This window comes from Theropithecus gelada, chromosome 16, assembly GCF_003255815.1.
Source record: "Theropithecus gelada isolate Dixy chromosome 16, Tgel_1.0, whole genome shotgun sequence".
NCBI lineage: Eukaryota > Metazoa > Chordata > Mammalia > Primates > Cercopithecidae > Theropithecus > Theropithecus gelada.
The window spans coordinates 1,872,452-1,883,371 of record NC_037684.1 but is presented as its reverse complement, the minus strand read 5'-3'; the positions used below and the strand labels follow the sequence as shown (position 1 = coordinate 1,883,371).

General features: G+C 53.0%; 1 protein-coding gene across 3 annotated transcripts; it reads right to left on the bottom strand.

Annotated features, from left to right (window-relative positions):
- Positions 1-825: 825 nt before the first annotated feature.
- On the bottom strand, positions 826-10,919 carry TNFAIP1 (TNF alpha induced protein 1). Of its 3 annotated transcripts, none has more exons than XM_025361371.1 (7): positions 10,581-10,919; positions 6,384-6,702; positions 5,634-5,803; positions 4,824-4,913; positions 4,688-4,740; positions 3,675-3,888; positions 826-1,798 (listed from the first exon to the last, which is right to left on the bottom strand). In XM_025361371.1, exons 2-7 carry the CDS (start codon positions 6,586-6,588, stop codon positions 1,457-1,459), a joined length of 1,074 nt encoding a protein of 357 aa, XP_025217156.1. In that variant the 5' UTR covers positions 6,589-6,702; positions 10,581-10,919; the 3' UTR covers positions 826-1,456. The 3 variants fall into 3 exon arrangements, with proteins under 3 accessions (XP_025217156.1, XP_025217157.1, XP_025217158.1); XM_025361372.1 differs by having other exon boundaries at positions 826-1,811; positions 3,693-3,888; XM_025361373.1 differs by having other exon boundaries at positions 826-1,811; positions 3,693-3,888; positions 9,882-10,857.
- Position 10,920: the final 1 nt, after the last annotated feature.

The following is a 10,920-nucleotide window of genomic DNA, read 5'->3' as shown; positions in this document are numbered from 1 at the left end:
GTGTCTAACCCTGGGTCTGGCATTTGCCCATAGGCTCTGTGGCATCAGCTATCATAAAAGTAGTTAAGAGGGATAAACTTGATAACCTGTGTTCTCTCCAAAGAGCGGAAAGTAGGTACAGTATGTGGCTACGTTGCTTTGTTAGGCTGGCAGAACAGTCCCTCCCTGATACCATTCCTTTGGAAAATAATTCAGATAAGCTGAATTCTGGTTTGGCCAAGCCAAACAAAAAGGAATGAAAACCAAAGCCCTAAAGAGGAACTTACCTCCTGGCTAGTTCTTGGCATCTCCGTGGCTGAGTTACCCAACAAGGAGTGAAAGCCTTCAGGGTGCTTCGGTTGCTCCTGTCATCCTGCACTCAGAGACACCACTGGGCAGAACCACTATCCCAGCCAGGACAAACCAAGACCACAGGTGGTGTGGGCAGGGGGTAGATGTGTGGCCAAGCATGGGCTACCTCTGTGCAGGGGCTGCTGGGAGCACCGGGCTCTGAGTTTGCTGTCCTCAGGTGATGGGCATGCCAGCCAACACCATGCAGTACCCACAGGCTCCACGGTCTTCCTGCCGTGGCTCATGTTTCTGGCCCCTGTGACAGCTCTTTGGCTTTACCGTATGTGAGGACAGCATGGCTGGAAGCCAGGGGTACTCAAGAGAACCACAAAGAGCAGTCATGCTAGACCTAGGAGCCAGTGATGTGACTCTACGATGGGGAGGTAAAATGGCCTTTCTCACAGGCACCCTGTGAGGACTGCAGGTCCCAGCTTAGCCATCCTTCCCTCGGTGCACTCTGAGCTGCTGGCCAGGCTGGCAAAGCCAGAGCTGCTTTGTTGGATGTTTTTTTATTGCTTCCTCTTTATCCCCTCTTTATCCTCTATTCTATAGGGAAGCGGGGATTAGGGTAGGAAGACATGGGTCAGGGAGAATATCAACCTCCTGAATAACAGTACAAAGTGCTTTAAAGAAAGATCCCACAGGCATGGAGAAGGGCCAAGGGTTCTGCCATATGTAGGGTCTTGGCACCCTGGAGGGCAAAAGAAATGCCCAGTTTCCTCGTTACTAGATTTAGAACTATTCATTTCCTAGATTATTTTTTAAAAACCAAACTTACCAAGCCTTGTGCTTAAACACCTTAGGAAAAAAGACATCCCACCTTCCATTATAAAACTGGGCCTCTACAACACCAGGAGCGGCCTTTCCCCCAGAATGAACCCATTCCCCATGGGCCTCAGCTGAGGCCTAAGGGGCAGTAGCCCTTCCACAGAGGGCCTAGGGGAAGGTTTTCGGCAGGAGGTGGGTCAGTCCATTTGCCCCAGGGAGCAGAAGCAGCTCCCTGTCAGACAGGAAGGGTGATGGTGAGCAGATAGGACAGGACTCAGTCTCCATAAGTGCTCGGGGGCAAGGCAGAGGAATGTGGTCCCTCCTCTGCCCAGACCCTCTGACCTCCGAGCAGGGTCTGTCATGCCTCTGGGTGCTGGAGCAGAGACCCAGCCAGCAGCAGCATGGGGTGGCCAATAGGGCAGGTTCCACAGGACGGGAGATAGGGCCTCCCGTGCCCTGACTTTCTGAGGGTCTGGTCAGTCACGATGAGTAGACTGGTGGCCGAGCTGCCGGTCATCGTAAGTGCTGTAGCGCTTGACGTGGATGCGGCGGACACGGTCCCGCAGTTCAAAGGTCTCCTCGTCTTCACTGGGGGAAGCCTGGCTGCGGCTACGGCTTGTAGCCTCCAACAAGGAGTTGTCGGGAACGCGGGGAGTCTCATAGAGTAAAACGTTGAGTGTCTCCTCATAGATTCGGGCCTCTGGGAATTCCACCTGGGGTGAGGGAGGATGAAGACGGAGCAATGTTTCGTCTTGGAGAGGGAGCTGTGTGTCAGAGCTGCTGGCCCTGAGGCTCCATAAGGCCTCTGCTACCTCTCATAAGACAGGTGGCGGTCCGTCTCCAGGGAGAGCCAGCCTCCCTCCTAAGGCGGGGTGAGGGAGTGTACTCTATAGACATGAGGACAGGGAAGACCAACACCCTCCGCACCCCTGCCCCAGCCTGAGACCAAGGGACTAGTGGGCATAGAGGGTGGGCCAGGTCTAGGTCCAAACACAGCTCCACCACTTGCTAGCTGTGGAGCCTTGGGCTGAACCCTTCTGGGCGGTAGCTCCCATATGTACAAAAGGATGGTTTAGATCAACCCCTGAGAGTTGCTGTCAACATTACAGGAAAGATGTGATTGCTTAGCAGAAGCCTGGCACATAGCAAACCACCAAGCAGAGACATACAAAGAGCAGCTGCTATGCTGAGTGGTTCCGCTGCCTTTCCCTGCCTGCCCGACCCAGTGTGTCACCGGCATGACCTGCCCGGAGGAGAGAAAGGGAATGCAGTCAAGCACCTGAATTCTAGCCTGACCTGCTCTGTTGGACTGAGCTTCTGTTCTCTCATCTGTCACATGGGGAGAGTGGCTCTAGCCCTGTGTGTCTCACAGGTGTGTTGTGAGAGGTCACAAGAGTTCATGAAAGAGAACACACTTAGGAAGATGCCAGGTGCTGCTGCCACTTCCACCGCAGCGTCACCAGCCACTAGAGACCTGCCCCTGAACCCTTTCGCCACCGATAGGGTCAGGAGCCACCCACGCTGTCACCTTCCCTCCCACCCCTACACCAAAAACTGCAGGAGGAAGCAGGGTCACCTGTAAGCTGGCCTTCCCCAAACCCTCTGCAGATCTCCCAGCCGGAGGCACTTGAGTAGTTTAGGGGTCGACAGGTTGCTTGGCAAGTCTGGCTGCTTTGAGCTCTTCACACCCACATGGCCCTTCCTGGATGACCTGCCATCCACCCTAGCAGATCATCTCCAGGACCTGCACTCACAGGAGGCAGCTCCTTTCTGGGGTAACTGACTGCAGCTGGGGGAGAGGGGCCAGCTGAGTTTGTGATGACTGTCACCTATCAAATGCCTGATGTGTACCTGGCCCTAAGTTGATTAGCCAGAAACCCCCAGCTAGTGGGGGCCAGTGAGGAGATTTTATTTTATTATTATTAAGAGTGTTTGGAAACTCCTGGGCTCAAAGGATCTTCCCACTGCAGCCTCCTGAGTAGCCGGGACTACAGGCGTGTGCCACGATGCCTGGCTAATTTTTCTATTTTTTGTAAAGACGGGGTTTCACCATGTTGTCCAGGGTGGTCTTAAACTCCTGGGCTCAAGTGTTGTGCCCGCCTCTGTCCCTGGCTCAGATAGGAGATCTGAACAGCATTCTAACATGAAAGCCCAAGCTATTTCTACACCATACTTCCACTCCAAAAAGTTGTATCATTTTCGTATCTTGTCATACCATCATCCCCATGTCTGCAAATAAGGAACCTGAGGCCCAGATGGCTTAAGTGGCTTATCCAAAGTCAGAAAACTGGCAAGTGGTGGAGCCAGCGTTCAAACCTGAATTGGGCCAACTTCAAAGACCCAGTCCTTCCCACTGTACTAAGCCACTTCCTGCTGGTCAACGGCCCCTGCCCTGAGCTGTCAGGAACAAAGCGGTTCCCTTCCATTCCCCACACCCCCTTGTTCTGGCTTTGTCCTTGCCCAGCACCATTACCATGTTTGGAAAAAAGAGCCAAGTGCACGCCCCTTTTGCTCTGTGCTAGTCACACCCCAACCACACCCTCCTACAGTGGGTGTGTGTCCTCCCTGACCCATGCAGGGGGAATCCCCCACACCTTGGTCTGCTTCTTCTCTGTGGCATACACGATGGAGGTACAGCACACCTCTGCCAGCTTACGGCCCTGGCCATAGAAGGACCAACAGCAGATCTCGTCGCCAATGACATCCTTGATGAAGAGCACGCGGCCGTTGAAGCGCAGGGAGAGCTTGTCAAATAGCTCGATGTTTTTCAGCAGGTGGTCATCAGAGTTGCTGAAAAACCCACGAGGGCCAAGAGGCCTGGGAATGAGGTTCCATTCCAAGGGAGTGTGCTAGACAAGTGGAGCCCTCCCCTCCCTCCCTTCCCCTGTCCTGTCCTGCTGAAATGAAAGCAAGATGCCAGGGGGCCAGGAGAGAAAGGATCATAGGGTACCCTCTGGGTTAGGGGGCCTGTAAGGAAAAGGAACTGAGTTGGTTTTAAGTCAAAGTAGGGACAACTGAGGGAGCAGGTCTCCCCTCACTAACGGGGAAGGAAGGAGACAACGCTGCTATTTCAGTGGGAGGCATTCCTTCCCTTACTGTGGGGGTGACAGTGGCAATGTGCCTGTCCACAGGGAAGCATAGGGAGGGTTTGGGACTCTGAACCTGCAGCCACCTGAGTCTACCTAACTGTGGCCTATGGATAGGACATGGGCTGGAGGGTGTGGGGAGAGAATCAGCCCAGTGTGAACCGCACAGGCTGACTCGGGGGACTCCCAGCTCACTGGCCTCCTAGCATCCCCTTCACCTGGTAGGATGACATGTGTGAAAACACCTGACATGCTGCCTTCCTGATACACGTTGAGGGCGCATTTCACCTTCAATCATTTATATCCCAGCCAGGGCACCCTGCCGAGTTCCAAAGGCCTCTGTCCCAATTTCCCTTCTACTTTCTGTTCTTCCCCCACTTAGCACAGCTAGTTCCAAGACCCAGGCCCAGACCCACGCCGACCATGCTGGGAGTGCAGGCAGCATGCATTGGGTCTGCTGCCCAGTGTCTGCTCTGGCTGCTCAGCCCTGTGACGCACCCTACCTGGTGTAGGAATACTTGTTGTTGCTTCTGTTGTACAGCAGCTTCACCACGGGCTGTGAAGGAGTTCAGAGTGAGGGCCAGGCCGGGGGCCTGGCATCCCCAGCCCGCAGCCCGCAGCCCTCAGAGGTCCCGGTACCTTGGTGGAGGATTCGATGAGCCGCTCCTCCTCCTTCAGGGATGTGATGATGGGGATGTTGCACACAGGCTGGTAGGAGTCCTTCTTGTCCTGCGCGACACAGAACAGAGAACCCTCTTTAGGATCTTCTGCTTTCCAGGCTTAGCCAGGTACCTCTGGAGCCCCTCTGCCATGGCCACCTGCTGCTTGGTGAGGAAGTGTCAGACACAAATCATGAGGCCCCTGGCAATAGAAACTGCCAGCTGGAAAGTGGACCCCCATTTAGAAAACCCAAGATCCAGGCCAGGTGCGGTAGCTCACACCTGTAATCCCAGCATTTTGGGAGGCTGCGGCAGGCAGATCGCTTGAGCCCAGGAGTTTGAGATCAGCCTGGAAAACATGGTGAAACCTCAGTCCTACAGAAAATACAAAGATTAGCCAGGTGCCATGGCGCACGCCTGTATTCCCAGCTACTCTGAAGGCCAAGGCACGAGAATCACTTGAACCCAGGAGGCAGAAGTTGCAGTGAGCCAAGATCACACCACTGCACTCCAGCCTGGGTGACAGTCAAAAAAACAAAAAACAAAAAACAACAACCTAAAATCCAGGTATCAAAGCATAGACACCAGAAGCAGGGCCTAATCACGCTGCCAAGTGTGAACACCCGGCTGCCAGGTTGGTGGGCCTGGGTGGCATCTCACTTGTCTCATTAGGTTTGCACTCATCAACCACGCCTCCCACACAACCTGCCAGGAACCAGAGTCCTCCATCCCACAAGAAGGGGCAACTCCTGACCTCGTCTGCCCACCCTGCTCCGCCCCACCCGTGTACCTGCAGGGCACTCTGGCACATGTTCACCAGCCCCTGGATGAGGTAATACTTTGCTTCAGCCATCAATTCCTTGATTTCTTGCCGGTTCTGAGGGAGGGTGATGGTGTCATCTCGGAGGTAATTCAAAATGGTGCCAAAGTGCTTTCCACAACGGTCTATGAGGATCCAGCCTAGGGGTGCAGATGACCCTACGGGGTTAGTTTGCCACCAGGTACCTCCGAGGCACGCAAAGACCACCTGATGAGCTGGCAGCAGGTGGCAAGGAAGGGGGTCCACAAGCACAAAGCCCTCGCGCAGGGTGACAGAGGCGGGGATGGAGGTTCTAGCACTCAGGCCCATGGCTGCTCTTCACCCTTCCTCTCTGAAACCCAGAACTGGCACATCCCACAGGGGATACAGCCCTCCAGGCTGTACAGGCCACAGGGGCCTAGGCTCAGGGCACCAGGCCCAGCCCAACACAGAAACCAACTGCTGCCGGCCTTCTGCCCACTGCCCAGTCTTCAAGTGATGGCTCCTATGAGAATGTTGTCCTATTCAAATATTTTAAAAGTATGGCTCTTCTTCCTGGAAAATGCATAAACATAGCATTCCATGTACAATTTCACAGAATTCTGAAGCTCTACTAGGGACTCCAGGTGATGACACCTTACATAAGGTGAAGAGGAAAAGTGACTGAATTCTAGATCTGGTCATTTCCTTGGGAACCTCTCCTGCCCTCCCCACCCCGAGCAGCAAGCCCCAATGCCTCACCTTCTTTGTCTGTCAGCACCTCCATGCGCCCGCTGAACATGGCCTTGAGCATGGTGTCGTGGCGGGTCAGGGCCCGCACGGTGGTATAGTACAGAGAGCCGCCCACGTTGAGCTGGACGTACTTGTTGCCCAGCCCTCCTCCCTTGAATCCACTGAGCTTGGGCTTGGCCCCTGAGGCCGGGCACAGGCAGGTGTCCCCCGACATCTCCCGCTGCAGGTAGATCACCACACGGCAGGAGGTAGGCTTGGAAGGCTCCGCCGTGGTGGAAAGGGTCACGAGTGAGTGGCCAGTGGAGGCCAGAGCCTCATACTCTCAGTGCTGGACATGGGAAACGGGAGAGAAGACAAGAGTCAGCTGAGAGAGCCCTTAGACCAAAAGGAGACAATAGCAGAAACATGACCGTACTCATTCTCTCCTTGACAAGCCCAAGCACTGCTCCCTGGCAGAGGCTAAGTCCCTGCCATTTTGCTTTCTTTCTTTTTTTTTCTTAGAGACAGGGTCTCACTCTGTCACCCAGGCTGGAGTGCAGTGGCGCTATCTTGGCTCACTGCAACCTTTGCCTACCAGGCTCAAGTGATCCTCCCACCTCAGCCTCCTGAGTAGCTGGGACCACAGATGCGCACCACCACACCCAGCTAATTTTTTTTTCTTTCTTTTTTTTGTAGAGACAGGATTTTACCATGTTGCCCAGGCTGGTCTCGAACTCCTCAGTGCAGGCGATCCGCCCACCTCAGTCTCCCAAAGTGCTGGGATCATAAGCGTGAATCACCGTGTCTGGCCTCCCTGCCATTTTTACTATAGCAGGAAACAGCGCTGGAGGCAGTCTCCCAGACTCCTGCCCTGGTCCCCTCATCAGCCTCCCTGAGACTCAGCTCTATTCAGGGCCTCAAGGAAGACAAGCAAACCCATGGAACCAGTCAGAGAGGGCCAGAGGAACAGATCACCCTAGAGATCTACCAGTCAGATTCCAGTTACTTTCTTGTCAAGGTTCCCAGGATCCCAGACTTCCAGCCAAGCCTACTGGGAATCCAGCTAGCCTAGGAGTTTCCCAGGAGCCAGAGGGACAGGATGCACTTCCTTTCTAAAGATTCCAGCCTCAAGAGCAGCCTGTGCCAGTGTTTATTTTGAGCACCACCGAGAGTCTGGCTTCAGGAAGGAAAGTAAAAGCTTCAGGAGAGAATTGAGTAAGCCAGGGTGGGGGGTGCTGGCCAGTGTTCTTGGCGCAGGTTACCTGGGCTTCGGCTGGGGCTTCCTGACCTTCCCCTTTCTTGGCACCAGGCTTGTCCCAAGTTCCTGAAATTGTCACCATTTTTCAGGGAAGAACAGCTATAGGGTGGCTGTTTTCCTTTCTTTTTCCTGAGAGGGAGCCCAGCCCTACTCTCCTCTTCTCTCCCAATAAGAATGGGAGAAGAAAGGACTAGAAAAGATCAGAGGATAAATCTAAAAACAATGAGGTAAGCTGTGTGCTGCCACCTGCCTGTACTCCTGGCTACTCAGTAGGCTGAGGTGGGAGGATCTCTTGAGCCTGGTAGTCAAGACCAGCCTGGGCAACATAGCAAGACCCCATCTCTTGGCATTTAATATATATTAGCTCATTTAACTAATTCAGCAATTAAACTACTGAGTGCCTACTATGTTAAGCAATAGGGAACAATGAAAAAACATTGTCTTTGCCTTCAAACAGTTCAAAGGAGCATCATAACAGGAATTTTTAAAAAGAGAGAGAGCTAGCATTTATTGTACCCCTATGTGCCAGGCACTGGGTACTCAGAAGAGAACAAATATAGAAAGTCATGTCCACATGGAGCTTACATTCTAGTGGAAGGAAATAGACTATAAACAAGGACTTAAATAAATAAACAGATAATCCCAGAACCTGATAAATGCAATAAAGATAATAAAACAGTGATATGAGAGTGATTAGGGAGAGGCACTAATTTAGACAGAGGGACAGGGTAAGCATCTTTGGGAAGGTGACATTTCAGCTAAGGTTTGAAGAGAGCATTCTACACAGATGGAAGAGTAAGTGCAAAGTTCCTGTTAGAAACAAGTTTTAGGGGCCGGGTGTGGTGGCTCACACCTGTAATCCCAGCACTTTAGGAGGCTGAAGTGGGTGGATTGCTTGAGCCCAGGAGTTCAAGACCAGTCTGGGCAACAGTGAGAGTTTGTCTGTACAAATGAAAAAAAATTAGCCAGATATGGTGGCTCATGCCTGTGGTCCCAGCTGCTTGGGAGGCTGAGGTGGGACGATTGCTTGAGCCTGGGCAGGTCAGCCTGGGTGACAGGGAAATCTCATCTCAACAACAACAAAATAAAAACAAGTTTTAGGATCAGAAATAAGGTCATAATGGCTGGTGCACAGACTGTAGGGGGAAGTTGGTTTGATGTCAAGTCAGGGAAGGCAGGTGTTAGATGATAACAAAGTGTGGATTTCATACTAATTGCTATTACATATATATATATATATATTTTTTTTTTTTTTTTTTTTGAAACAGAGTTTCACTCTTGTTGCCCAGGCTGGAGTGCAGTGGCACGATCTCGGCTCACTGCAACCTCCGCCTCCCAGGTTCAAGCTATTCTCCTGCCTCAGCCTTCCTGAGTAGCTGGGATTACACGCATGCACCACCATGCCCAGCTAATTTTGTATTTTTAGTAGACATGGGGTTTCTCCATGTTAGTCAGACTGGTCTTGAACTCCCGACCTCGGATGATCCGCCCGCCTTGGCCTCCCAAAGTGCTGGGATTATAGGCGTGAGCTACCGCGCCCGGCCTATTGCTATATAATATATGAATCAATTGGAGAGTTGCAAGCAGAGGAGTGATATGATCTGACTTGCTTGTAGTGTATTTTGAAAAGATAACTGCTGCTGGGTAGAGAATGAATTGTAAAGGTGCAAGAGAGGAAGTGGGAAGACCAGAGGAAACTGTAGTCTAGGCAAGAAGAGATGACGGCGGGCCTGACCACGTTGGTAATAACGGAGACAGAAAAAAAGTGGAATGATTTCACCCAATGCTCATTACATGCAGGAGTTTACAGTTGCTCCTCTCTTGTAAGTGCAACCCAGAAGCAGGGCACTGGTTTCCTAAGTTTACTGCTGTGTTCCCCTAATGGTGCTTAGCACAATGCCATGCACATTTTAAGTATTTAACATATGTCAGTTTGTTAGATTGAAATTGTCCCTGAAAAGATTTAGGTAAGTCCCTGGGAAGAATGTCCAAGGAAGTGGACGGCCAGCGTGGGTGCTGTGTGAAGCAGTGAATTCCTTTGGCGGCTTGTCTGGGAGACTCTTTCCTTTGCCACAGAGGTTGGGTATGGGAGGTGAACCCTCACCAGGAGGCTGCCAATGACTAAGAAACACTAGAATGGTATGAGATCACCTTCCCTTCTTCCGCCCACCTCAAAGGAATAAATCCACCTCCCTAACAGGCATTAGCAAGTTCCCTATGTATTTTGTGTCTAGCCCTAGTTTTCCCAGGATCAAAGAAAGCATACATACATGTTCTGTCAATGCAAAGGAGCTCAAAGGATAGGCCTGCCAAGAGAGGTCGGCGGATCCAGAGTTAATCTATTCCTTTCCTACAAAGCAATTGCTTTGAGCCCCTGGATGACGTCAATCAGATTCCGCCCAGACCAATGGGTTCCAGGAATCCTGGGCAGGTGACGCCCCAGAAAGTAATTCCAGTGAGAATGAAGTTTCCACTGATAGCCACAGTGCTCTTCCTTCCGCACTTTGTGTGTGGATATTTGGGGATGCCTGGGGCTAGGGGCGGATCCATGGCTCACGCAACGAAGCTAATGGGAACCCAAGCAGAACAAAGGGCAAACAGCCGCGGCTGTAGAAAGAGGAGAGGTCTAAAAGGAAGAAGGACCCAGAAATCCGTCAGACACGGAGGACGGCGCGGGGAAAGCTGAGGTCTAGAGTGGGCGGATCTAGCAGAAACCCTAGGTGTAAAGGTTAAGCGTCACCCAAAAAATCCTGGGAAATGTGGCCGGTGTGGGCTCTTCTCTAGCCCGGGCCACTCCTCACTACCGAGAAACCCACACCGATTCTCACGCCCACCCTCCGTGGGAGATCAGAGCTCTCCTTTTCCCCAACGCCGCCCGCGCCTTTTCCCCAGGACCCGGCCGGGCTCGCTATACTCCAGCAGGGGCCGTCCATCCCTTCCCCGAGGGCATCTGCGGGCCCGGCTCTCACCGTCCCCGGGGGCGCCTCTCCTCTCAGCTGGGTGGCCAGCGGACTCCGAGCCGCCCCTAGCCTGCAGCCGCCTGCCCACCAGCAGTCCCGGGCTGTGAGCTCACATCCTGCGCTCACCGACTCCGCCCGGAGTGCGCCCAGCCCCGCCGGTCGGGGAGCCTGAGACTACAAGTCCCTGCATGCATAGCGCTCTGTTCGGGAAAGGGTGGAGGAGGAATCCCCCGAGGGTCTTCGCGGAGAGAGGAAAGCCACTTCCGGCCGCCTTGCCGGTGCTAAGGCTTCTGGGTCTTGTAGGCCCGACCTCCCCTCGGGCCTCTGTTTCCCAGCAACCTCTGTGGAT

Bases quoted from the DNA above. Each gene is read 5' to 3' on its own strand.
- TNFAIP1 (XM_025361371.1), bottom strand. From the start codon at position 6,588: ATGTCGGGGGACACCTGCCTGTGCCCGGCCTCAGGGGCCAAGCCCAAG. The intron at 4,914-5,633 runs GTACACGGGTGG...TGTGTCGCGCAG, and splicing joins TGTGCCAGAGTGCCCTGCAG to GACAAGAAGGACTCCTACCA. The intron at 1,799-3,674 runs GCATGGGTCAGG...TGGAATTCCCAG, and splicing joins AGGTGTGGGGGATTCCCCCT to AGGCCCGAATCTATGAGGAG.